The sequence below is a fragment of the Elephantulus edwardii genome, unplaced genomic scaffold (assembly GCF_000299155.1).
Source record: "Elephantulus edwardii isolate Elephantulus edwardi_28Jun2011 unplaced genomic scaffold, EleEdw1.0 scaffold00072, whole genome shotgun sequence".
Classification (NCBI taxonomy): Eukaryota; Metazoa; Chordata; class Mammalia; order Macroscelidea; family Macroscelididae; genus Elephantulus; species Elephantulus edwardii.
This window is the reverse complement of record NW_006399822.1, coordinates 393959-419989: the sequence shown is the minus strand read 5'-3', so window position 1 is coordinate 419989 and position 26031 is coordinate 393959. Positions and strand designations below refer to the sequence as shown.

Here is a 26031-nt window from a genome sequence, read left to right as displayed (position 1 = left end):
CCCATCCCCCCACCACACCATCTCCACCATGCCTCCCATCTCCCCACCCCCACATCCCCCTGCAGGCACCCCACCTCCACCACACCCCCACCCCATCTCCACTGCGGTCCCCACCTTGCCACCTCTGCTGCAGGCCCTTCATCTGTGCTGTGCCCCCTATTCTGGCCCTCCTGTGGTGGGCCCTGGCCATTCCCAGGGCTCCTCAGAGCCAGCCCTCCCCCCCAGTAGTCCTGCTGGACTGACTGAGGTAGAGGGGCCCTGTCGGGGAGCCAGTCCCACCCCAGCTGCCTGCCTTTCCTCGGAGCCCCACTCGCCATTAGCTGGGGCCAGGGTTCAGCCTGATAAAGACGGGCTGTTGTTCTGTGTCAAAAAATCAATAATCTCAGTGATTGTTCCGAGAGATAGTGAGACAGCCCTCGGGCACCAGCTGGGCAGGCGGGCGGGCGAGCAGGATGGGGAGGGATGCCCTCCGCCTGCACCCTCACCATGCAGCAGCCCTGGCCCACCATCTGTACGTGGTGGACCTCCCCCTGCCCCCTAGTCACATGGCCAAGGTGGCAGCAGGAGCCATGGGTCTGGGAGACCAGCTACTGCCCGGCGGTGAGAAGGGAGGTGCCCGCGTGGGGCCAGCAGGCCACCAGCTGCTCTGTCTCCCAGGCTGTGGAAGGGCAGCCATCCAGCTGACTCTGGTCCCAGATGGACCCACCGTGCCATGGTGGGCCTTTGGTGCCAAAGGTGGCCTTTTGTGACATGGGCCACCTTTCTCTGATTCACTGGCCAACATTTGCCATGCTCCAGGTCCTCAGACCCAGCTTCAGACCCATGGCCGCAGGTGGACGTGCTGGTGGGGACACTCTTGGGTGGGTACAAGAGACCAGGAAGAGACAGTCTGTGAGGGGATGGTGTTCCCCCACCATGCGGATGGGAGACAGGCCTGGAGTGATCAGGGAGCCCACAGTCCCAGGGAGAGTCCTGGCCAGGCCCGTGGCCACCTCGCCACCCGCCTGTGTCATCAGGGCCCATCTGCCCATGCCACCTCACAGCGCCCCCTGCTGTCAGCCCCCAGAACTGCTCCCCCGAGCCGGGCGAACCTCTGGAACTGAACCCCGACTTGTCTGTACCTCAGCACCCAAGCCTTCTCTGCCAGCCCTTCCCTCACCCATGGAAGGTTCTAGAGCTCTGCCAGGTGGGGCTGCTCAGATCCTGAAGTTGCCCTCCTCTCCCACTCTTTTTGTTCCCTTTTTGTTACTTTTATCAAAAGCAAACAGCGTGATTCCAAGATAAGGCCAGCTGGCCCTCAGAGCCAGGGCGGGCCAAGCAAGCGATGGCTGATTAGATAAGAGTGTGCAGTGGGGATCTGGGTGGGCTCCCATTCACCAACCATGGAGGGGAGGGGCAGCCAGGGCTGACCTTTGAGCTCGGGAGGCCACCTAGCCTTTAGCCTAGAGGTGCGAGCCCTTTAAGGAGAGCCTAGCTACAGGTGGAGCAGCGACTTCCCCAGGTGAGGAAGCCAAGACCTTAGGGACCAGGCACTGGGCATTGCAGGCCTGGTGTGGAACCCAGGTGGGAGCAGACAAGGCCCAGAAAGGCTGCGTGTGGGCCTCATCCCTGTCAGCCGGGTGGGGTGCAAGCATTGAGCCCCACAGATGTGCGATGCCCACGTGGAGGTGAGGGCAGACAGCTGAGGGACACACCATGGCTGGTGTTGGTGGAAGTCAGTCGTGTGGCTGTGGAGTGGTCACCATGGCTCCTGGAGAGCTGGCCAGAGCACCCCTAACCTAGGGGGTGTTTGGAGTCTGGGGAGGAGTGCCCAAGCCCTGCCAGGCTTCCTCAGCCCCAGTGACAGGGCACTGAGCAGGGGACCCCTCCTAAGCTCAGAGATACCTCTGAGGCCCAGGAAGGGGCCTCTTCTGGGGTCCCTCACACATCGGCACTGGCATATTCAAATCACAGCAGCTGGGGTTAGTGTCTCATTTCACAAACAAGCAATCCGAGGCACAGAGAGGCAGAGAAAAGGTAAAGTGGTGATGGGGGTTGGAGGTAGGGAGACCAATGGGTTTAACAACAGGGTTAGGGGGTATAGAGGCCCAGTGGGGTGGGAACAGGTTTGGGGACCCAGGAACACTCGGGGCCAGTGGCTCTGGGCTGCTCTGGGCCCGGTCCTGTGCTGCTTCTCAACTGGGTTCCAGGAGAGACAGCAAGAGGGACAGCTGGCCACATAGACACAGTCCCTGTGCCTCACAGCCACCAGCCATCAGGCCCGTCAGCCATGGGCATGGCCCTGTTGTGCAAGTGGCTGGGCCGAGACACACTTGGGGAGCTCATGGACGCTAGATGTATGGCCGGCCTCGTCGGAGGGTCCTAAGCCAGGCCCTGCTGCTGTCCCCCTGCCCCCGACACCCACGCCTGCCATCCTCGAGAGCTTTGTCAGAGCGCTTGAGACCCAAACAGACCTGGGGGTTTAAACATGGTTAAAGCCCTCAGCTGTTATTCAGAAGGTCAACGGTTTCAGTCCACAGGAGACCAGTTGACAGTTGGCCATTGTCAAGACCACAGCTAGAGCCTCGGGGCAGGGCGGGGGGGGGGCTGTCTGTCTCAAGGGTGCTGGGAGTGGCATGGGTTCAGCAGCATGCCATGGCTGGAGTTTCACCTTTGAGTCTTCACAGGTCCTTGAGACAGAACTGAATCCTTGCACAAGGTGTTTGTTCTGAAAACACTCAGCTTTTGGCAGTTCATGAGCCCTTGTCCCCCAGCTGGGTCTGTTGTGATGGCTCCTGGCCCCCAGAGGAGGTCTGCAGGCACACCAGTCAGAGTGCCTGCAGCCCCCATCCTCGGTGCAGATGGGAAGGTGTGGGTGAAGAGAGTTGTGAATGGAGATGTGGGAAGGAGAGAGTGAGTGAGAGGAGTGAATGGGAGAGGTGTTAGTGAGGAGGTTTGAATGGGAATTGAGAAGAGAGGCATGGATGGGGGTGTGGAGGTGTGTGGACCGGGTAAGTGTGAAGGAAGAGGTATGAATGAGCAAGTGTGAGCAGAAGTCAGAGGGGACAGGTGTGAATGGGCCATGTAAGTGGAGATGTGTGAACAAGAGAAGTGTCACTGAAAGGTGTGAATGTGCGTGTGTGACTGGAGAGTGAATGGGGAGGTCTGGATGGGAGAGGTGTGACTAGAGGTGGGAGGACAGGAAGGCAAGGACAGACTCCAACAGAGAAGTGGGAACAAGCGGCCCAGCACTGCCAGAAGCCAGCCCTTTGGTACCTGTATGTTTCTAATCGCCCAGAGAACTGGAGCGAGCCTGGGCTCTGGGTGCTCCCTGGACCCTCCTCAGCCCCAGCCTCGCTCATGGGCACCCCCACCCTGTGGGCTCCATGCAGCCGTGAGTGCAGGGCAGGAGCAGAGGCCTCGTGTTCAAATCCCAGTGTCGTGTCCAGCTCTGTGGCTCTTGGGCCTCACTGTCCTCATCAAGGGGAGTAAGGAGAGGGCCATGCCGAGTAGCCGGGCCACAGCCCTGTGCACACATGTGGGGTCCCCTGAGCATCCAGGATGGACAGGGGCAGTAGTGCGTCCTCCACAGCAAGGTCCCATGCCGTCCTGGGCAGCCGTCACGGGGCCAATGGAGGTGGCAGAGTGTCCAGAGCAGGCGGGCAGGGACAGCCATGGCCAGGTCCGCGGGCTGGTGGAGGGGCTCGGCCTCCCACAGCTCCTCTCCTCCCATGTTGGTTTGCTGCCACCTTATCTGCCTGGGGAAGACAAAGCCCCAGCTAAAGCCTTACTAGGCCTCTCGGTGCATTTACACACTATCGCTGCCATTAGGCGGCGTTTTATCTGATCATCAGGCCCATTAAGGTCACAGACCGCTGAGTGGGACTCCAGGAAGTGGGGCCACTGCCCGAGCTCTGGCTGGAGAGCAGGCCAGGCCCAGGGAGGCCTCTGTAGCCTGGGCAGCAGCCCAGCAGGCAGGAGGTGGCTGGTATGAACGGAGCAGCACAGCACCAGGGCCAAGGCTCGGGAAGGTTGGTGGTGTCCACTGGCCTCCTCAGACCTCACTGCCCAGGAGAGGTGTTGCGGGGGGATCTGGGGGATGCTGGCCCACCGCCCCTCCTGAACTGAGGCCAGCCCTGCCCCCAGGCCACAAAGGTGGCTGAGGGCCCATGTCTGATACAATCAGGACCCAGAACTTGCCAGAAAACAAGGGGAGGCCCCTGGAGTCTCCGCCTACCCCCCAGTCTGCTGCTGGAGTTGCTCAGGCGCCTGGCCCTCCTCCCTGTGGGCTGGTCTTCCCACAGGGTGAGTCCACTTGACCTTCAACCTGAATCAGCAGAAGGATGAGGTTGCCTGCCCAGCTGAGGAAACCAAGGCCTAGAGGGTCCACAGCTGCCTCACCGGGGCCGTACAGGGTGGCGAGGGGTCAGTGGGGGCGGAGAACGAATGCCCGAAGGCCACTGGGTGAAGGGCCCAGCAGGCGTGGACTGGCCACTCCGCATCTTCCCCCTCTGGATGCGGGGTCAGGATTCAGGCCATGGGCAGAGCTGCAGACTGCCTGCTGTCCAGCTCCGGGAGGCCCTGGCTCATGACCACATCACTCCCCCCTCTGTGTGTCTTCTCATGGCCTCCTTCCTTTAACAAGGACACCATGTGTGGATGTGCGCCCTGCACTCCCCCACCCCTACGCCGCATGAATTGCATCCTCCGTGCCCACTTGACGCTGTGGTTCGTGGCCATGCTCTGAGTGTGTGTCCAGCACAGGTGGGCTTGCACACCCCACCGGGGCCACCCGAGGCCCAGCAAGTCTGGCGTGCGGTAGTCATGTGCTCAAGCTGCTCACCTGCCTGAAAGAGCAGTCCAGGTCCCCTCACCACCAGACCCTGACTGCTGGCCCACGCCGTCACAGCCAGTGGCCCTGGCTCTAACCCTGGTACCAAGGCACAGCCACAGGACGTGTCCCTGCACTGCCCCCAGCAGCTAGCTGGGTGACCACCCACCTCTCACCTCACTCTCTCTCCCCAGACGAGCTGGAGCTGGTTCTACAGGAGGACGGGCAGCGGTGCCTGCGGGCCCGGAGTGCCCTGGCTGAGGGCTTTGCCTGGGGCCCCTTCCAAGGCAGCATCCAGAGTGGACCCTCATCCCCCAGGCAGGAGCATCTGGTAAGGACCCCACCCCATCCCACTGAGAACAGCCAAAGGGTCCTCCAGCCACAGTTAGACCTGGCCACTTCTGGCAAAGGGGAGAGAAGCCATGGGGTGGCAAAGCCTGAGGGCCTGTGCCTCAGTGGGCCTGTGTCTCAGAGGGCCTGTGCCTCAGTGGGCCTGTGTCTCAGTGGGCCTATGTCTCAGTGGGCCTGTGTCTCAGAGGGCCTGTGCCTCAGTGGGCCTGTGCCTCAGAGGGCCTGTGCCTCAGTGGGCCTCTGCCTCAGAGGGCCTCTGCCTGAGAGCTTCCTGGAGTGATATGGCAGTCTTTGGGACACAGGTGGGATGATGGGAGGACTTCCTGGAGGAGGCAGTGAGGGTCGTGAGACCTCAGGGGACACATGCTAGAGGGCTTCCTGGAGGAGGGTCTTTCAGCAGCACCTTCACAGCAGAGTCCAGGCTACTGAGGAGGGGAGTCTCAGGAGCAGACCCACAAGGAGGGGTGGGTCTGGGAAGGTGGGGGGTACTCGGCAGGACTTCCTGGCCTTGAGCAGAGTGGGCTTTGGTCACCTCATATTCTCGCTGTCCTCGCACCCTCACTGTCCTGGGCAGAACTGGACCTGTGTGGGGGCCACTTTAGGTCAGGGTGGGCACTGTGTGCTCAGCACTGCTGGCACGGGGGCGAGACCAGCTCTGCCTCCACCTGGGGCTCTGACTGGCCCTGGGTGGGCGTGTCCCTGGGCCTCTGCCCCTCACTGTACTTGCCCCCTATCCCGAGCAGTCCCATTCACTCCGAGGCCCTAGGTGTGTGGTGAATGGGACGAAGGTGGGAAGGGAATCAATTTACAGACCAGTAGGTGACCCCTGACCCCTGGTCTGAGTCTCCGGTGGGACCTGCAGGACCAGGTGATGGAATGAGCCTAGCCGCCCTCATTAAGGGCAGGAGCCTGACGTTTACAGCTGGTTCTTGAAGTAGTGAGCTCCCCATTACTGGAGCCATACAAGCAGCATGACTTGTTGGCGGTGGGAAGGAGGAGCCAGATGGGTGAAGGCAGAGATGGCTGACCAGTGGGAGATTAGGGGTCTCAGCCTATTCTGAGTGGGGCCTGTTCCTCCCTCACCTCTCCGAGGCTCCCACTTTTACTACCTAAAATGGACAGGTGTGTGTTCCAGACATTGTGACCCCCACCTCTAGTGTGCGTACACACCCCTAGTTTTCTCCTCCCAGTTCAACTGGAGAAGTACCACTGGCCCCATGTTACAGATGAGAAAAATGAGGCTTTGGGAAGTCCTGGGACTTGCTCAAGCTCCCAGGGGCAAACAGCAAGGAGTCCAGGAGCCACTTCTTCCCGGCCCCACAGGACGAGAGCCTGGCCACGTGTGTTAGCCTCCAGCAGGTCATCATCCCACACATCCCACCCGCCACCTCTGGACTTGGCCACAGAAGCCTCTTCCCCCTCTGCCTTTCAGGGGTTCCTGTCCCTCTCAGACAGGGGTGCAGGTCACTTGGCATGAAGTTAGAGACTTCCCAGGGTGGAGAGGAGCCGCAGAGCCTCCCCCTCTCTTCCAGCTTTATCTCCCCCAGAATTAAATCCTTGATTAACCCTTATCTCCCCGGTGGTCACTATCTGGGCCTTGGCGCCGCCTGTCCAGACACACGGCACAGTGTGATTGATTTCACAGAGATAGGCACCACAGCCTGATACGCCATTTATTGTCTAAATATTTTTGCTAGCATTTCAGCGGGCTCCTTATCAAGCTGAGCTGATGAGCTGCAGTGCCGGGCTCCCCTCCCTCCCGCCGGCTGCCCCAGATATGGCCTATCAGCCCCTGGCCCATCTGTCTCCGCTGTGGGGAGCAGGAAGGGGGTGCTCTTCGGATGTGGCCACCCTTCCCCACCCGGTTCTCCCCTCCCAGGCCCAGGGGCCCTTCACAGGCCGGGTGATAGGATGGCGACACAGCCCCCCACACCAGGCGTGAGGGTAAATGTCCCTGGAGGACACCGAGTACAGGAAGCCCTTGCTGGGTGCCCAGAATCTTCACACTCTGAGTGCAAGTCGCTACCCTGACCCAGACCCTGTGGAACCAAGGGCGGGGGGGGGGTGGTGGACAGTCCAGCCCACAAGTACAGTCTTATAGGGAAAAGATGCAAGTGATAGAAGAGGGAGTGGGTGAGTGGATGGACAGGCAGAAGGGTGGATGGGTAAAGAGGTGGGCAACAGATGCATGGATGTGTGGGTAGATGCTGAGTGAGCGGACAGATGGTCACAGAAGGATGGAGGTGTGGCTGGGTGGGAGGACAGAGGGACAGATGGATGATGGGTGTGTGGGAGGACAGGGGTGGACGGATGGATGGATGATGGGTGCGTGGGAGGACAGGGAGGGAGGGAGGGATGGTACGTGGGAGGACAGGGGTGGATAGATGCGTGGGTAGGTGAATGAAAGTGGGCAGGTGGATGGATGGGTGCATAATGGATGTGTGGCGGGGTGGGGGGTGAGTGGACAGACAGATACAAGGATAAATGGATGGAGAGGATGAATGTATGAGACGGGACGGTTGGGTAACGTGAGTAGGTGTTGTATGAGTGTGTGGTTTCCTGAGTGGATGGATGGACCAGTGGAGGGGTGGATGGACAGATGGACGGGGGAGGGGGGGTAAATAGATGGACAGATGGGCTGGTGGAGGAGTGGATGGCTGGGCAAGGGGTGTGGTGGACAGACTTCCAGCACGCAGAGGACCACAGCAGCCTGGGCTCTGGCTTGCACAGCCACCTCTGTCTCCAGGCCTGTCCTAACTGTAGGAGGACTTTCAGGGTCTGGCGCAAAGAGGCTCAGTCAGGAGGTCCTGCGCCAAGACTCAGGCGGGCACTTGTAAGACAGCTGAGGGCCGAGTGAGTGGGGAGGCCATCTGCCCCAGCCTTTGCCACCACCCTCCTGTGAACCTGCTGCTGCCCCTTAGATCCCTGAGGTGATCGAGTGGTCACCCTCCGCTGCCCCACTGAGCTCCTGAAGGACAGTCAGCTGTCAGGACGGCCACCCCACCCAGGATGGGAGCTGGTCCCCTGCCCCACCCTCCTGAGGGGTGCACATTGGGGACCAGCCCCCCCCCCATGAAGTTGTAGCAGCGGATGCGGCCCAGATAGGGTTTCTGATGGTTATCGGCCAGCACAGACGCAGACACTGACCTCTTTGTTGGGGAAACAAGGAACGCTCTCAGACCCACGGAGAATTTAAAGTGGCCGCTACCCTGTGAGGGGCAGTCCTGCCAGTGCAGAGGGGTGGCGGGGGGCACAGCACAGGCAGCAGGCTCACCACCTCAGACATCTTGGCAGAGGGGGTGGGAGTTTGAAAGTCTGCCCCCAGCAGCACCTGGCCCTATGGCCCAGTGGTCCTCGCCACCACCACCCTGCACAGGGCAGAGGTTCTGGGCTGGGGAAGAAGGTCAGTGGTGTCCCCAGAGACCCTGAGGTGGGTGTGGCTTCCTGCTCAGTGATAACAGCACTCCCTGGGCCGGGACGTGGGCGGTGGGCCGCAGTGGACTCCCCGTGCAGGGACCTGGGCGGTGGACCGCAGTGGGCTCCATGCCGGGACCTGGGCGGTTGACTGCAGTGGACTCCCCGTGTAGGGATGTGGGCGGTGGCCTGCAGTGGGCTCCATGCAGGGACGTGGGCAGTGGGGCACAGTGGACTCCCCTTGCAGGGCCCTGGGTGGTGGGCCGCAGTGGGCTCCCCATGCAGGGACGTGGGCGGTGGGCCGCAGTGGACTCCCCATGCAGGGATGTGGGCAGTGGGCTCTTCCAGCAAAGACCTGGGCAGTGGGCTCCAGCATATTCTCCTTTGCAGGGACCTTGGTGGGTGGGCTCAGAGAGCTCTGGGGCAGCCTTCTGGGGTCCAGTGCCTGGGCAGCCCGTTGACCGTACCACCTCCAAGAAGTAGGGCCAGCCAGGGAGGGGCCATGGTGGCCACCCTGAGAAAGGGAGTGCTGGTTCTGCACCCAAGCCTGCAGCTGGTCCCCCACTCATTCCAGCCAGTGTCCCTCTATAACTGGGGTACAGGCCCCCCAGAGAGAGTGACTGGGGCCCCACAGTCCTTGGAGTGTGCTAGCCCCCACCCCACGGCTCCCTGCTGGACACAAGCAGCGTGTGCCCACCTGCCTCCACCACACTGCGCCCTGGACACAGGCTGCACGTGGGCGCCCCTCCCGCAGAGCGGCCGTGGCGTGCAGCGTCAGCAGAGCTGTGGCTTTATCATGCGGCGAACACTCTGCTCCCCACAGTGATAAGCGTTAAACCGACTGGCGGGCTGTCAGTCTCAGTTTGAGGGTTTAGAAATATTGGGACGAATAATTAGATTTCATATCGTTACCGCAGCAGCCGCCCAGGGATCAGGCAGATTAATTTTCTCCCCCTCCTCCGCTCATTATTATTCATTAGGACTCGGGGAGGCCGTGGAGGGACCGCAAGCCCTCACCACTGTGCTGGGAGCTACAGGGTCCTGGGCGCCAGCGCGGGGTCCGGGAAGAGGCTGTGACCCCGAGATAGCGGCGAGGCGGGGCCCTGTGTGGAATCCAGCCCTGCCTGCAACCTAGCACTGCCCCCCCCAGGAGTCCAGCAGACACCCCCCAACCCCAGAGGACCCTACACGAAGGGCTGGCATTGCACTGTAGACACAAGTGCTGGCCACGTGTACACTGAGCAGCTGACCCGAAAGCCAGGGGGCCTGAACCAGGGTGGATATGTGTGGGAGCCCCTAACCCCCAGGGAAACCGGGTCACAGGGAGGTGGTCACTCATTCACAGCTCCCAGCCAGCAGTCCTTACATCCCAAAGACAAGTTGAAGCGAGCCCTCATCCTGGCACCCCCACAGTGAGGGGACATCCCACCTGCAGAGGAGGACCCAGGCTCAACACTGTCTATGCACTCCAGTGGGAGAAGGGGCCTGGCCAGCTCCCCACAGTCCAGGGGGCACTGGACTCCAGGAGTCACTGCCAGAAGCTACAGGGCTGGTGGTGGGAAGGAGCCCAAAGGGACACAGAGGGGTCTCGGGGAGGAGCGGCCCAGGCTCCGGACTCCACTGTCCTGAAGGCTGCTCCCTCGGGAGCCCAGGGAGGGGACAGTGTCAGAGAGAACACAGTCCTGGGTGTAAACTCCGGTTCAGTCGCTCGTGCTCTGCAACTCCACGCTCGCCACTTAACCTCTCTGGGCTTCATGTCCGAGAGAGTCCAGCACTGATGGGGCAGGCTAGGGCCCTGCCAGAGCACCTCCTGATGGGCCCACACTGACCAGCAGCGGGGTGCAATGGGCGGCGGGCTGAGAAGCGGATGTGCGAGTCCCCGGGGGAGAACATGCGTACTCTGCACTGGCCATGTCCGAGTCAGGAGCATGACCGCTCTGTCCCTCCTCCACAGAGCCCACCCTTGACCCTGCAGCTGGACGACGAGGCTTGCTGGCTGAAGATGCTGCCTCAGGCCACCACTGAAGCCGAAGCCAACTTGCTCATCTACAAGAAGGGTCAGTGTCCCTGGCGCTGCCCTCGTCCCTCAGGCCTGCAGGCGGCCTACGCTCTCAGCTCTCCTGCGCTGGCCTTAGAGGGGCAGCAGCCTGCTGGCCACAGGAGCCTGACCCACTGCACCCTAATGGCACCCATGACCTGGGGGGGGGGACAGAAACCAGGGTGTCTGCTCTTAGGGACCTCAAAGAGGTGATTAGGGGACAGTGGAAGGCCCTCACAGACCAGATCACTAGTGGAGTACAGAGGTGAGCCCCAGCCCAGCTCCCCAGAGGCCCTGCCCAGAACCTTTGGGGCATGGGGAAGAGGCACCCCAGGAAACAGTGTGAGCTAGGAGCAGTCACAGCCCCTCAGCTCCTGGTGCCACAGACCGCTAGAGAGGCTGCTCAAGGGGGCCTGGCCATGCTGATGCTCACAGGGGTGGACTTGTCCGAGAGGCCACTCGGTGGTGGGTACCGTTTTCTGCTTGGACAGGCTCACCAGCCAGTGGACCCCTCCTGTCTGGCCTGAGTACAGAGAGATCTGGGGTCCACAGCTCCTTCAGGCCCACCCTGTTTATCAAGGAGGGCACTCCAAACCCTGGGGCCAGGCCTGGCCATGGTTCAGCTGAGAGCAGCTTGGCCAGCCTAGAGTTCTGTTGGCTGAGGCTGCCCCCTGCAGGCAGCTGTGGGAACATCGGCACCTCACAGCTCCGTCAGCGCAGCCGGTACTTCGGTGCCTCCCAGCTCCGCCAGCCTCTGGCCGCTTCTCCAGAGACCAGAGTGACTGCCTGGGGCTTTTACTAACATTCAGGGCAGCTGTGCTGCTGCTGAGTCCAGGGCCAAGGGGCACCCTGTGCTAGGGCTCATGAACACGTGCAGCCCACAGCCACCCCAGTACTCATTCCTTTCCCCTTGCTTCAATGGGCCAAGCAGAGGGGCCTGGGTAGTCTCTGGCTCACTCATCACACGATGCCGTCTCCTCACAGATGACGCCCTCTGGTGCAGGACCACCAAGCCTGTGCCGCCAGGTGGGCTTCTACGAGGACGCCTTGAGCCCAAGCCCCACCGGGCCCCCAGCCCGCCCAGGAAGAGGGAGCCAGGAGAAGTGGAGGGCCAGGCACCCGCAAACTCGGACATCCAGCTACTGCCCCAGCAGGCTGGCATGGCGTCCATCCTGGCCACAGCGGTCATCAACAGTGAGTTCACCTCATCCAGCTGCCCAGAGCTCCACATCACGGGGGCGGCCAGGCCGAGCTGATAGCTGTGGGATCAGGTGTACCAAGGAGGAGCTGGCCAAGGGTGGGAGGGAGCAGAGCCCCCAGTGAAGTTGGGCAGGGGGAGGGGCACGAGACAGAGCTAACAGGTCCAGCCCCCATGTCCACCAGTAGACAGCCCCAAGCAGGCAGCAGTGGTGAGCGGAGGTCAGCCATGTGGCCAGAGAATGTGGAGAGGTCATTGCCTTGCAGCCCAAACACAGTCCCAGGTCTCCCCAGCTGGTGGCAAAAACAAGGACAGAGTCCTGCCTGGCTCTGGGCACTGTGGACTACTTGGTACCCAGTGCAGTCCATCACATATCAGGGGGTTAACTGAAGGGTTGGTGGTTCCAATCCACCTGCTGCTTCTTGGGACAGAGAGGGGCATTCTCCTTCTTAGAGACTTAAGGTCTCAGAACCCAGTGGAGGGTCCCCGTCACCATGAGCTAGAATCAACTCGATCGCAGTGAATTTGGTTTTGACGCATTGACTCATGAAGGTCACATTTCAGCCTTCCATATGAACGATTACCTCAACATCCACTAAACAAAACCCACCACGACTGGACCAGTGAGCACTATGGGGAAATGGGGGAGATTGACACTGTCAGAGATTCCCTTCAACTAGGAGTCAGATTCAACGCTCACGCCAGGAGCAGTCCAGAAATCCAACAACATCGCAATGGGAAAATCTCCTGGGAAAGACCTCGTTGGAGAGCAAGCACATAACTTTGAGAACTAAGGTGCATTTGACTCAAGGATGCAACAGATGGACAGTGAATAAGGACGACTGAAGCCCAGTTGCTGCCTTTGCATTAGATGGTGACGAAACACCACAGCTGTGCCATCGCCTGCCAGGCAGTTAACAAGTGTGACACGGAAGAAGCACCATGGGGCGCCACGTGGGACTTGCTCTCAGACACTGTGGACGTATTCACGAGGGGTCAGTCAGTTCTTACAGGGACGTTGTGCCTGGTAGAGGGTCAGTGAAAAAGATGACGACCGTCAGGAAAATGGATGCACACAGTGGCTGCAGTGAAGACCTCACACAACAACAGCTGTGCGGACAGGGCCAGGCTAGGCGGCCTTCTGTCACGCGTGGGGTCACCGTGAATCAGAACAAAGATGCACCCTCCTCCCCGGAGACAAGGCCAGCCCTGGCTAAGGGCTGTGGTGTGGGAAGACTGGGTCTGTCATTTCTCACAAGGACACCCTCAGAACCCGTGTGGGTTCTTCTAAGAATTTCATTTCGGGGAGCTCTGGTGGCCTAGTGGCAAGAACACGGTTCGAATCCACCAGATGCTCTGCCGGAGAAGGAGGCGCAATATCCTCCTGTACCAGTCAGATCTGATTTGACGGTACACGCACACAAAATAATAAAAAATTTAAAAAAAATTTCATTTCATCCGCTCACCCTACAGTCATTACCAGCCACTGAGAACCACCTCACACCCCAGGCCTGGGGTTGCCAAGGGCGGCAGTGGGTCCACAGGGGTTGTTAGTACTCCAGAGAGCAGCTGAGTGGTTCTAAGTGCGGAGGGGGAAGAGGGACTCAGATGTTGACACTCCAAAGAGGAAATCCAGCAGGATGGGATGATAAGATAGGGCCACCTCACTGGAGCACATGGAAAGTTGCTGGGGGCACCACAGTGTCCATGGACTTCAGGGAGGTGGTGTCCAGGGAGTGCAGGGGGCTGGTGTCCAGGGAGCACAGGGAGGTGGCTGGAACCACCAGGCAGGCTGAGGCCAGGGGGCAGGCATGCTGCTTGTACAGGCTGCAAGAACCGTCAGGGTTGGGGCCTAGTTCATGGTCATTTCAAGCACCATGGTCACCCACACCAAGTGTCAAAGCTACGATTGGACTCAAAGGGGCCTCTCTCTCCCTGACCCCAGCTAGAAGCACTGTTCCCAGCCCGCAGTGACCTTGTGGATCTGAAGGTCACACACACAGCCTCTCAGGCCCAGGATCCTGCTGGTCAAGAACACAGCTACCCAGAGACCCCAGTGTAAAACAAAGTAGTGGAAACCGCTCATTCGGAAGATTTCGACCACGTGGCCAGTGGCTGGCCGGGAGCTGCAAGTGGAGGGTGTGTAGATGGTGCGGAAGCAGGAGACAGAGGGCTCCCTGCTGGATTTCCAGCCCTCCATCCACACATCACCAAAGCTGCGGGCTGACTGGCCACCTGGGGTCCCTGTGCACCTGGACTCGTGCACATACCTGTTCATACACACTCCCATTCATTTGAGCCTCTTTGTTCACAAGCATACACACCATCTCCTTTGTGAGCGCCCATGCAGCCCCTTGGTCCAGCATGTAACTTGGCTACAGATACCACCCGCCCCGTGTCCAGCCCCACTCCTGCAGCCGTCCACTAGAGGGCACCCACAAGCCTCCCTTCCACCGCACGAGACCCTGGCAGTCACTGGGGGTCTGATGGCTGGGAAGGTCCCCTGGTCACAGTCCTGGGGGGCATGGGCTCTGTCCAGGAGTTAATCACGGCGTGCTGGACACAGACTGCAGGGACATCGGGAGCCTGTGGGAAGTGATGACAGGGTTAAAGGATCACAGGAAGGGGAAAGGTTGGGGACCGGAGGGACTGCAGGGGTCCTCACTCTGCACTTTTCTAGGTCACTGGAAACAATCAGGGCAAAGCTCTCAGCCAGCAGGGCCTGTGGCCTTGTCTTCGGCGTGGACTTTGCCCTACGGCCCAGTGCACTCACGGGCTGCGTGTCCTGTCCCCACAGAGGACATCTTCCCCTGCAAGGACTGCGGTATCTGGTACCGAAGCGAGCGCAACCTGCAGGCCCACCTGCTGTACTACTGCGCCAGCCGTCAGGGCGCAGGCTCCCCTGCCCCCGAGGAGAAGGCCAAGGAGACCTACCCCAACGAGCGCGTCTGCCCCTTCCCGCAGTGCCGCAAGAGCTGCCCCAGCGCCAGCTCCCTGGAGATCCACATGCGTAGCCATAGCGGTGAGCCACAGCCTGCGCCACGGCCACTGGTGCCCTCTGGACACGCCCTCCAGTGCCACGCCACTGGCCATGCTATCCCTTCTGGCACCCCACCCTCACGTTATGCCCTCTGGTGCCCCACTCCACTGTCCATGCCATGCCGTCTGGCACACCCCACACCATGCCACGCCCACTGTCCCCACCTCACCAGCCCATGCCCCGCCCCTGTGCCACACCCACTGTCCCCGCCTCACCCTCCGATGCCCCGCCCCCGTCCTCCCCCGCCCTGTGTTCCAGGAGAGCGTCCCTTTGTGTGTCTGATCTGCCTGTCCGCCTTCACCACCAAAGCCAACTGCGAGCGCCACTTGAAGGTGCACACAGACACCTTGAGCGGTAGGTGGGCGGCAGCAGGCGGGAGGCCAGGCAGGGCCGCGCCCTCCACCCAGGTCCCTGACGCCCACAGCTCCCTTGCAGGTGTGTGTCACAGCTGCGGCTTCATCTCCACCACAAGGGACATCCTCTACAGCCACCTGGTGACCAGTCACATGATCTGCCAGCCCGGGTCGAAGGGTGAGCTGTACGCGCCATCTGCGGGGTACCCGGCCGCCAAGCCCCCTGCGGGTGAGTGACTCGCGAAAGGTGGAGCCCATGCCCCGCCAGGTGCTAAGCCTCCTCCCCGGACTCCCAGCTGGTTCTCTCCTCACTCCCCCCTCATGGTGCTCATTTCTGGCCCGGTTCTAGCCTGAAGTGGCTCTCTGGGGTCTCTTGCAGACAGTCTGGTCGGCTTCCCTCAGCACACGGCCTTGCACGGCGCCTTGGCCTCCACAGACCTGGCGCCCATCCCATCACCGGGCCTGGAGAGGAAGGCCCCTGCCGAAACCACAAATGGAGAGGCCTGGGCAGCCTCCCAAAACGGGAACGAGGCCCCTCCCGTCCACCGGAGCATCAAGGTGGAAGCAGAAGAGGAGCCTGAGGCTGCGCAGTCAAGCCCTGCGCCGGGGGCACCCTCACGCACACCGTCCCCAAGCAGCCCCCCAGCAGTGCGAGTCAAGACAGAGCGCTCCAGCCCCTCACCTGCCTGCAGCCCTGCCCCCGGAGAGCTGGGCGTGCCGGCTGGGCCCCTCTTTCTGCCACAGTTTGTTTTTGGCCCAGACACAGTCCCACAGGCCTCGGAGATCCTGGCCAAGATGTCCGAGCTGGTGCACAGCCGGCTCAAGCAGGGCCAGGGCACACCGGGACTCTTCACCGGGGCACCAGCCCCCAAAGGTGCCACGTGCTTCGAGTGCGAGATCACCTTCAACAACGTCAACAACTACTACGTGCACAAGCGCCTCTACTGCTCGGGCCGCCACCTAACGGAGGATGCGCCCGCAGCGCGCAGGCCCAAAGGACCCCCAGCTGCGCCAGCACCTGGTCCCACGCCCCCCGAGGTTTTGCAGTCCCCACCGCCGCCAACACCTGAAGGCGATGCTGGCCGCTCACCGCAGAGCCCCGAGGCACGGGAGGCCGAGGCAGGCGCAGCCGGGGCCAGGGCGCACGCAGCGACCCCAGAGGCCGAAGCAGCCAGCCGGGGCAGTGAGGGCAGCCAGAGCCCCGGCAGCTCGGTGGATGACGCAGAGGACGACCCCAGCAGGACGCTGTGCGAGGCCTGCAATATCCGCTTTAGTCGCCACGAGACCTACACGGTGCACAAGCGCTACTACTGCGCTTCCCGCCACGATCCACCACCACGCAGGCCAGGACCTGGCGCGCCCCCGCCCATGCGCACGCGGAGACGCCGCAAACTCTACGAGCTGCACGCACCCGGCGCCCCAGCCCCAACAACACCCGGCCCTGCCCACCCTGTACCCGCCGAGCCCCCCACATCGCCCCGCCCTGGCAGCGGGAGTGGCCGCGCTCCCTCGCCGGTAGCCGCTGCCGAGGGCCCCATCGACTTGAGTAAGAAGCCGAGGCGCCAGGGCCCTGAGGGGCCGGCCGGGCCACCACCGTTGGCCGACTACCACGAGTGCACGGCGTGTCGTGTGAGCTTCCACAGCCTCGAGGCCTACCTGGCACACAAGAAGTTCTCGTGCCCCGCCGTGCAGCTCCGCGGCCTGCGTGCGCCGGACGACGCGGCCCCCGCCACAGCTGCTGTCGTGTGCCCCTACTGCCCCCCTAACGGCCTGGTGCGTGGAGACCTGGTCCAGCACTTGCGGCGCGCACATGGGCTGCTGCTTGGCAGGGCCCCGGTCGGCGGCCCCGGGGCGCCTGAGGCCCAGACACCACCCACCTCCCCAGCGCTGCACGGCTCCCGCGAGAGCCTCAATGGTCAGGAGCCAGCAGCCAGCAGCCCTCAGCCAGGCCCGCCTACACCTCCAACCGCAGCCCCAGACCACAGCCTCTCCCCAGTGCCTGACCCCCTGCTGCTGCCTCCGCTGACGCCCCCTGCACACTCGGACAAGGGTGTGCAGACACCCAGCAAAGGGCCTCCTGCGCCAGTGGTGTCCAGCGGCAACCACAGGTACTGCCGCCTGTGCAACATCAAGTTCAGCAGCTTGTCCACCTTCATCGCCCACAAGAAGTATTACTGTTCCTCGCATGCAGCGGAGCACGTGAAGTGACCAGGTCGCAGGGACAGGACTGCCCTCAGGCGCTGGGGACACATACACGCACCGAGCACGCAGCGGACCGGGACTGCAAGGGATAGCAGCCGCCTGGACCTTTGGCACTTAATAAAGACGTTCAATTTGACCACAGTGCTCGCCGGGCCTTGTTCTCTAGTGGAGCAGCAAGGGGGCCAGTCCCCTGGGCACCGGCGCTGTCCACAAACACCCGAGGGGGCGAGTTTGGGTAGTCCCCACTGCTCACAGGCCAGCAGGTCCCACGTGGTCAGGGCCTTTGCCAGAGTGGCACAGCAGCACCGCCCAGAGCTTCAGTCACGCTGGGGCCATAATATGTGAGTTCACTTGCTCTGGGCTCCTTCCTAACCCGACACAGACCCACTTAGGGGATGAGTATGAGGGGCTCGGCCACCCTCCTAGACCAAGCCAGAAACATCCTCCTGGCCACCATAGATTGAGGGCAGAGTCCTGGCTGCCCACGGCCCGCCCCCTGTCCCTTCCAGGCCCTGGGTGGTCTCTGTCCACATGACCACAGGAGAGGGCTGGAGCAGGCAGGGTAGGGCGATGTGACGTTTATGCACAGGGAGGCGGCAGGCAGGGGCCACACCTGAGCCTGGTCCCTGAAGCTTTCCTGAGAGCAAGGGGAGGGCCAAGTCCTGACCCAGACTCCACCTCTGTGGGTGCCCGCCTTGGAGAGCAGGTGAGCATGGCCAGCACGGGTGCCCAGAACCAGGTCTCCACATACGAGAGTCCCACAGGATCTCACAGGTCCACACGGGCCTGCCCAGCTCACCTCCAACCCCACCCTGAGCTTTCCGGCTGGCCAAAGTCACTTCATGGTCACTTGGGGTTCCTGCAGACCGCCTGGGTAGAAGGAGGGCAGGAGAGGAGCTCACTGCCCTTCCCAGGCTGGGACAAGCCCCATCCACATCACTGAGTGGATCATATGGAATGAGGCCCTAAACAGTGAGCTGACCACGGGAATGAAAACAGACTTCTCCAAAGGTGCACATGTTAGAGGGGAAAGATTACACACATGCTCACAAGTCACCTGTCCCCACGCATGGTGTCTCCCACACACATGCAGGCATGAATGAGCTCTAAGGCATGAAGGGTCAGGAGCCAGCCGCAGGAGAAAGCAGGAAGGAGTCACACCCCACAGAATTCCAGGCAGGCCTCAGCCTGTAAAGTGGGGAGAGGAGTGGGCGCATCCCCTCTGGCAGCTCAGTGCAGGAGGCAGTGTTGACCTATGACCCCACTGTTGGCCAAGGTAGGTCCTGGGAAGCTCCCAGTCCTACAGGCCACCGGAAAGAGGGCCATTGAGACCGGGGCACTTTGGGGCAGCATCCAGAGTCAGCAAGGACCCTGGCACCAGGTCCTTGGTCCCATGACCACCAGCACCGTTCTGGTGGTCCCCTGGCCCCCGCCCTGCCTATAAGGTCTCCACCTAGGCCAGGGCCCACCTGGGTCAGGGCCCACCTGGGTTGACACTTCCTCAGGCCCTGAGCCTATCCTACTTCTCAGGACTCAGCACCCACAGTATCGTTCACCCCTGAGGACCCAAGAGGGCTAGACTCTCCATCCACACCCTCTATCCTGTGCCCCAGGCCACAGCATTGTGGGCCTGTTTATTGAGGTCACAAGGGACAAATGAACAGAGCAACAAACAAATCTGCCATCAGTGCTTCCAGGATCCCAGCCACCCTGCAGTCCTCTCTGACCCTCCAAGCCATGCTGCCCAGGTCCTGTCCCTCAAGAGGGGTCCTCTGGGCAGAGTCCTGTCTGTCCGGCACCGAGCCAGCTCTCCACAGCCTCTCACTCTGCACAAGCCAACTCCAATGAACCACCTCACAGATGCATGTTGAGGCGGAGGTGGGCCAATGGAGCCCACTGCTCCCACCTCCCACACAAGGTCTACAACTTGGACAGGGTTCCTGGCCCTAGCTGCAGAGCCTCACACTGTCTGGCAAGAGAGGTGTGAGGTGGGGACCCCCAGGGGCTGGTGGTAGGCGCTGCTGGGCAGCCTGATGTGGGCTCTTCCAGGCGCTGCCCTTCTCTGAAGCAAGCCTGGCGTACCTGTGAACACCTGGGGGCAGTGGTGAACTAGGCATGCTGTCAGCTGGACAGAGGGTGGGTTTGAGTGAGAGGGAGAGTCCACAGTACCCCACCCTCTCCAGTGCAGGAAAATGTGGCAGGGAAAGTAGAAAGAGGGGGGCCTTCACCCACCACCTGCTAGTCCCCCAAGGATACCCCAGCCCACCCTGTGCCAATGCCCCTGCACCCCACCATCGACTAGGCGTCAAGAAGTCGAGTGGAGGCCAACAAGGACCAGAGCTGCTCCTGCTCCACAGAGTGGCCACCTGCCGGGTGGACCTGGGGCTCTGGAGCGCCCTCTGGTGTCCACATGAGGAAATGTGGTCTCTGATGTGTTAGGAAAACAGAAAACATGTTGCCCATGATTCTCCTGAGGAGCAGCTGGTGGGTTTGAACCATGTACCTTTGAGACTACAGCACAGCTTCTTACTATTAGGCCAGTGAGACCCCTCATTTTTTAAGCCACTCAGAAAAATGAGAGAAACATTCATTAATCATTGGAACATGGAATGGACAAAGGATGAATTTAGGAGAACTGAAAGTTGTGAAAAATGAAATGGAACACATAAAGGTTGCCATCCTGGACTTTAATGAACTACAATGCACTAGTACTGTCTATTCTGAATCAGACAATCACATGATCTACTATTCTGAATTCGACAATCATACAACCTGTACTTTTCTGGGAATGACAAACTGAAGAAAACCTAAAGATGAATTGCACTAGGAAAGTCTGCTGTCAGGGACCTCTCCAAAGTATTCAAGAGCAATGTCGTCAGCCTGGAAACTGGGGTACACCTGATGCAGACCATGGTCATCACAATTACTTGCTATGCATCAGAAAGCTGGACAATGATTAGGGATGATAGAAGGAGAATTGATGCCTTTGAGCTGTGATGCTGGAGAAGAGTTTTGAATATACCGTGACTGTTAGGAGAACAAACAGGTCTGTCCTGGGAGTGTGAAACCAGGCTGCTCCTTGGAGGCAAGGAGTCTTTGGACATGTTGCAAGGAGGGACCAGTCCTTGGAGAGGGACATCATGCTTGGGAGGGTGGAGAGACAGAACAAGAGATGAATTGACTCGGTGACTAGCGTAAGGAGGGTAGGTATGTCAGAGTCAATAAGGTTGGCTCAGAATAGAGCAGAGTACAGAGCTGTTGAACATAGAGCTCAGCTATGAGTTGCAAGCAAATCGACAGCACATAACAACAGCAACAACACCACCAAAATGAATGTCAGAAAAGACTCAGATACTTGCATTGGAATGTTGTTGTTGTTGTTATGTGCTGTCGAGATGCCTGCAACAGGTAACAACCCTCTGTACAACAGCTCTGAGCCCTGCCCTGTCCTGAGCCAGTCTCACTGACTCTGACACACCAACCCCCATTGCCTGTTACTGTATTAATTCATCTCATTCAGGCTCTTCCTCTCCTATGCTGTCCCTCCACTTTCCCAAGTATAATGTCCTTCTCCAAGGACCTGTCCCTCCTGGCTACATGCCCAAAGTATGTGAGATGGAACTTCAAAATCCTAGCCTCCAGGGAGAAACTTGGCTTCACCCTCTCCAAGACAGACTTGTTTTCTTGGCGGTCATGGTATGTTCAAGGCTCTTCTCCAGCAACACAACTCAAAGACATTGATTCTTCTGTCATCCTTAGTCATTATCCAGCTTTCTGATGCATAGCAAGTAAATGCAAAGACCATGGCCTGGATCAGGCGCACCTAAGTCTCTAGACTGACCTTGTTGCTTCTCAGTACTCTGGAGAGGTCCCTGGTAGCAGACTTTCCCAGTGCAAACCATCTTTTTATTTCCTGACTGCTGTTGCCAAGATTGTTGTTGATTGTGGAACAGAACAATTGTTAATGACCCCAATCTTTTCTCCTATCAAACTGTAAGGGGAGAGAATACACTTGGCATTTCTCAAGATGGAAAAACTGAAAGCCTAATCCAAGCTTGAAGTTGCAACTCTGAAGGATTCTAGGGGTAAAATCTTGAACGATGTAGGAAGCATCAAAAGATGGAAGGAGTACACAGAGTCCCTGCCTCCGAACCAGGTGGTTGCCACCGAACCATTTTAGGAAGTCCCATCTGATCAGAGGTTGGGCTCTTCTTCTGGAAGCACTTATTTGCTGACCGCCTCTCCCCACACCCACATCCTCCAAATAAAGTATTTGTCAGTTAAGATGACTTTTTAAAAACATTTTTAAAGCACATAAAAAAGATGGGATGAACAGTGCCCTCCTGTCTCTGCTCTCATTCCAACCAGTCACTCCTTTCCTCTTTCACCCCCCCATCTGAGCGCTGGCGATGCCTAAGGGTCTTGCAAAGGGAGCCACAGGTTAGCTCGGGTGAAGCTGAGGCAAGAGCGCTTTCTAGAGGCACTCTGTCCCTCCTCGCTGATCTCACCCTCCTGCTTGCCTTTTGCCTCATTTAAGAAAACACCTGCACTGAGGCACCAAACCAAAGTCACAGCCAAGATGCTGGCTCCGAGCAACCCCGAGGGCAGAGAAGAACCACACTCAGGTCTGCAAATCTCTGCTGAAGCAGACGCATCTCCCTGGTGGGTACAAGCACGTGGTGGAGTGGATCCACCAACCTTCTGGTTCACAGCCAAAGGTCTTGGCCTCTGCGCCACCAGGGCTCCTTATGATCCAGACATGGAGGAACTGCAGTTCTGATATCTGTGACCCCAAAGTGGCACTGCCTGCCTGGAATGTGCCCGTTGGACTGAAGCATCCTGGTGGCCTCTATGAGGTGGTGACTGGTGTCTAGGAACTGCAAGCTCAGTCCACCATTAGCTTCCAGGTCAGTAGGACTTTTCTGTGAACTGGACATTGGCTCACCAAGTTATTCTGCAGGACAGCAATGAGGGTGAACCCTAAGGGTTGATGGAAAGTTTGTCATCAGTGAAAGGTCCTAGGTGCTCATACAATGTCATCTGACCAGCAAAATATGTCCTGTAAAACACACCCACTGTCCTTGCTTGGATTCCGACTCAGCGACCACACAGGACAGGGAAGGGAGGCTGCACTCTTCATAGGTTTGAGGCCCTGAACACTGACGACAGACAACCAGATGAGTTGTGGGATAACACCAAAGATCATCCATGAAGAGAGCAAAGAGTCATTATAAAGACAGAGGAGAATGAAGAGACCAAAATGGATGTCAGAGGAGACTGAAAATTGCCCTAGAGCATTGAGAAGCTAAAACAAGGGGAAGAGATGCTGAAGAAAAAAGAAAAAGAGCTGAAGAGAAGATTTTAAAGGGAGCTCGAGAAGACAAAGCAAAATAGAATGGAATGTGCGAAGAGCTGGGGTTGGAGAATAAAAAAGGTAGAACTTGTTCAGCATTTCTCAAGTTGAAAGAATTGAGAAACAAATTCAGGTGTCAAGTTGCAATACTGAAGGATGCTATGGGAACACTCTTTTTAAAAAATTTTATGCTGGTTTGAATACATTGTTTTTCACACCGGATCTTCCCCATTTATTTCCTTCACTTCCCTCACATCAAATTGTGCAACCCTATGATTAACTCCCCCCACCCATCCTCACTCCTCTGCTTCCACCCTCTCCCCCCTTAGGTCCTCATACTCATTCTAAAAATATGAGGACACTTCTGAATGGCCCAGGAAGCATCAAAAGAAGATGAAGGTAATAGTCACCATACAAAAAGACCTCAAACTGGTTGACACCGAAATAGTTCAGGAAGTACAAACTTGCATGTTCCAACTAACAAATGTAGCTCTGGACATGCTCTCTAGTTTATGACAGGAAATTTGTGAGACAGCTACCTTACCAATTGAATAGAAGAGATCTACATTTGTTTCCATTTGTGACCCAACAGAATGTGGAAATTTTGGAACAATATCATTAATATCACATGCAAGCAAAATACTACTAAGATTATCCAAATATAGTTAGAACCATTGACAGAGAACTTGCAGATTTAGGCTGGGTTTGGAAGAGGCCACAGCGCCAGGGATATCATTGTTGCCGTCAGATGGATCTTGGCTGAAAGCAGAGAATACCAGATGAGAGTCTATTTATGTTTTCTTGACAATGCCAAAGTATCTCACTGTGGGGATCATAACTAACTGTGGCTAATATTTAGTGGGAATTCCAGAACACACACCTACACTTACACAAAACTTTTACCTAAACCAAGAAGCTGTTGTCCCAACAGAGCAAGGGAACACTGCCTGGGTTGGAAAAGGGGAAGATCAGGGTTGTATCCTTCTCTATATCTATTTAGTCTGTATGCTGAGCAAATCATTTGAGAAGCTGGATTTTATGAAGAGTGTGGCATCAAGATTGGAGGAAAACTCATCAATAACCTTCGTTATGCAGATGACACATTGCATACTGAAAGTGAGGACTTGATATGCTTACTGCAGAGGATCAAGGTGTGCAGCTTTCAGCACAGTTTACATCTCAACATCAAGAAAACCAAAATCTTCACCATTGGGCCAATGGTAGATCATAATAAATGGAGACAAGACTGAAATTGTCAATGATTTAATTTACTTGGATCCACAATAATCAACACCTTTGGTACCAGCAGTCAGGAGGTCGGGAGGTATGTTGTTGGTGTGTGCCATCAAGTCAGAAGCGACTCATAACTGACTTCCTGGCGGGTTTTCAGAGGCAGTTAATCGTACGGGAGGAGATTGCCCTGCCTTCTCCCCGGGAACAGCTGGTGGATTAAAACCTCATGCTTTTGGGATTGCAGTGCAGAAAAGTATATTTTCAGAGACCTCTTAAAAGTCCTGAAGAGCTATCAAGTCAGTCTAAAGAAAGGAACATCTGATTCAGGCCATAGTCTTTCCAATGCCTTGCTATGCATCTGAGAGCTGGGCAATTAAGGATGACTGGAGAACCAATGCCTTTTAGCTGTGGTGTTGGAGAAGAATATTGAACAGTCATTCCATGGACTGCCAAAAGAAAAAAACAGATATGTCCTGGAGAAAATGAAACCAGAATGCCCCTGGTAGGAGGTAGGGATGGCGAAACGTCACTCTTTTTTTTTTTCCGCTTGGAAAGGTCAGCAAGAGGAAAACTCTCAACAAGATGGAACTGACCCAGTGAATGCAGCAATGGGCTCAAGACGATGAGGGTGACGCAGAATAGGACAAGGCTTTCAAGTGCTGTCCATAAGGTCACTATGAGTCGTACTCGACTAGATAGCACTTAACAATCTTCACAGGAGCCAACTGTCACATCTTTGTCCTCCAGAGTCGCTGGTGACTTGAACCGCTGACCTTATTTTTTTGGGAAAGCCTGAAGTTTAACCAAATGGCAGCATCGTGATAGATGGTGAAGAGATTGAGATTGTTAACAGCTTCAGTTTGCTTGGCTCTACAATCAACACTCTTGGTAACAGCAGCCAGGAAAAAGAAAAAAGACGAATTGCATCGGGAAAGTCTACTGTCAGAGACCTCTCCAAGGTACTGCAGAGCAACGATATCAGTCTGGAGACTAAGGTGCACGGATACAGGCCATGGTCTTTGCAATTACTTGCTATGCATCAGAGAGCTGGACAATGACTAGGGATGACAGGAGGAGAATTGATGCCTTTGTGCTTTGGGAAGAATTATTGAATATACCGTGAACTGCTAGGAGAACAAACAAGTTCATCCTGGAGACGTTGAAGCCAAGCTGCTTGGAGGCAAGGATTCTGAAGCTCCGTCTGACATACTTTGGACATGTTGCAAGGCGGGATCAGTCCTTGAAGAGGGACATCATGCTTGGGAGGGCTGGAGGGACAGCGCAGGAGAGGAAGACCCTCGATGAGATGGATTGATTCCATCACTGGGATAATGGGGATGGGTGTGTCAGAGACAGTAAGGTTGGCAAGAGATAGAGCTGGATTTCGGGCTGCTGTACATAGGGTCACTATGAGTCGCAAACGACTCGATGGCACATACCACCACCACCACAACAAAGTTTAACCGCTTCGCCACCATGTGTTTGAGCTGTTATCTGACATGCGGGAGATCGTTTTTTTATCTGGAGGTAGGGACGCAGAAAAGTAGGAGCTCCAAAGCCCCCGAAACTAGTTTCCTGGGAAAGTCTCAGCAAAGGCGCCTTCACGTGACCCGGCGAGGCACGTGACCGCGCGTCCCCCACCCCCCCGCCCGTTAACTCCTTCGCGCAGACGCAGTCCGGACACTACGCGGCGCGCGCGGGCTCGAAACCCCGCCTCCTGGGGGGGGGGGGGGACGGAGCGTCCATCCTGCACCTGCGCAGTGGGCACCTCGGGAGCGTGGCTGCGCGAATACCGGAAGGAAGAGGGAGCCGAGGGGAGCGAGCGAGGGAAGCCCGCCTGCCCCAGAACGGCCGTCGCCGCCTGATGACGTCGCACAATGGCCGGCCCCCGCGGCTAGTGGAGCCCGTTTGTTCCGCCCGCGTCGCGCCTGAGGCCCGAGCCCGAGAGGAGCGGAAGGGCCGAGGGACGTCTTCTCCCAGCCGCCACGACGCCAGCGGAGCCGTGGCCCGCGCTAGGCCCTCGCGGTGAGGTGAGGCGG

The 26031-nt window shown here is 58.2% G+C and overlaps 1 protein-coding gene across 1 annotated transcript in view; it reads left to right on the top strand.

The window, feature by feature from the left end:
* ZFPM1 (zinc finger protein, FOG family member 1) overlaps window positions 1-17412 on the top strand; it is a 40391-nt gene extending 22979 nt beyond the window's left edge. The window contains exons 8-15 of the mRNA XM_006888858.1: window positions 5005-5141; window positions 10530-10632; window positions 11598-11807; window positions 14609-14833; window positions 15110-15205; window positions 15287-15433; window positions 15584-16903; window positions 16940-17412. Coding sequence (XP_006888920.1) covers window positions 5005-5141; window positions 10530-10632; window positions 11598-11807; window positions 14609-14833; window positions 15110-15205; window positions 15287-15433; window positions 15584-16903; window positions 16940-17412 — 2711 coding nt within the window. The remainder of the gene's footprint in view (window positions 1-5004; window positions 5142-10529; window positions 10633-11597; window positions 11808-14608; window positions 14834-15109; window positions 15206-15286; window positions 15434-15583; window positions 16904-16939) is intronic.
* Window positions 17413-26031: the final 8619 nt, after the last annotated feature.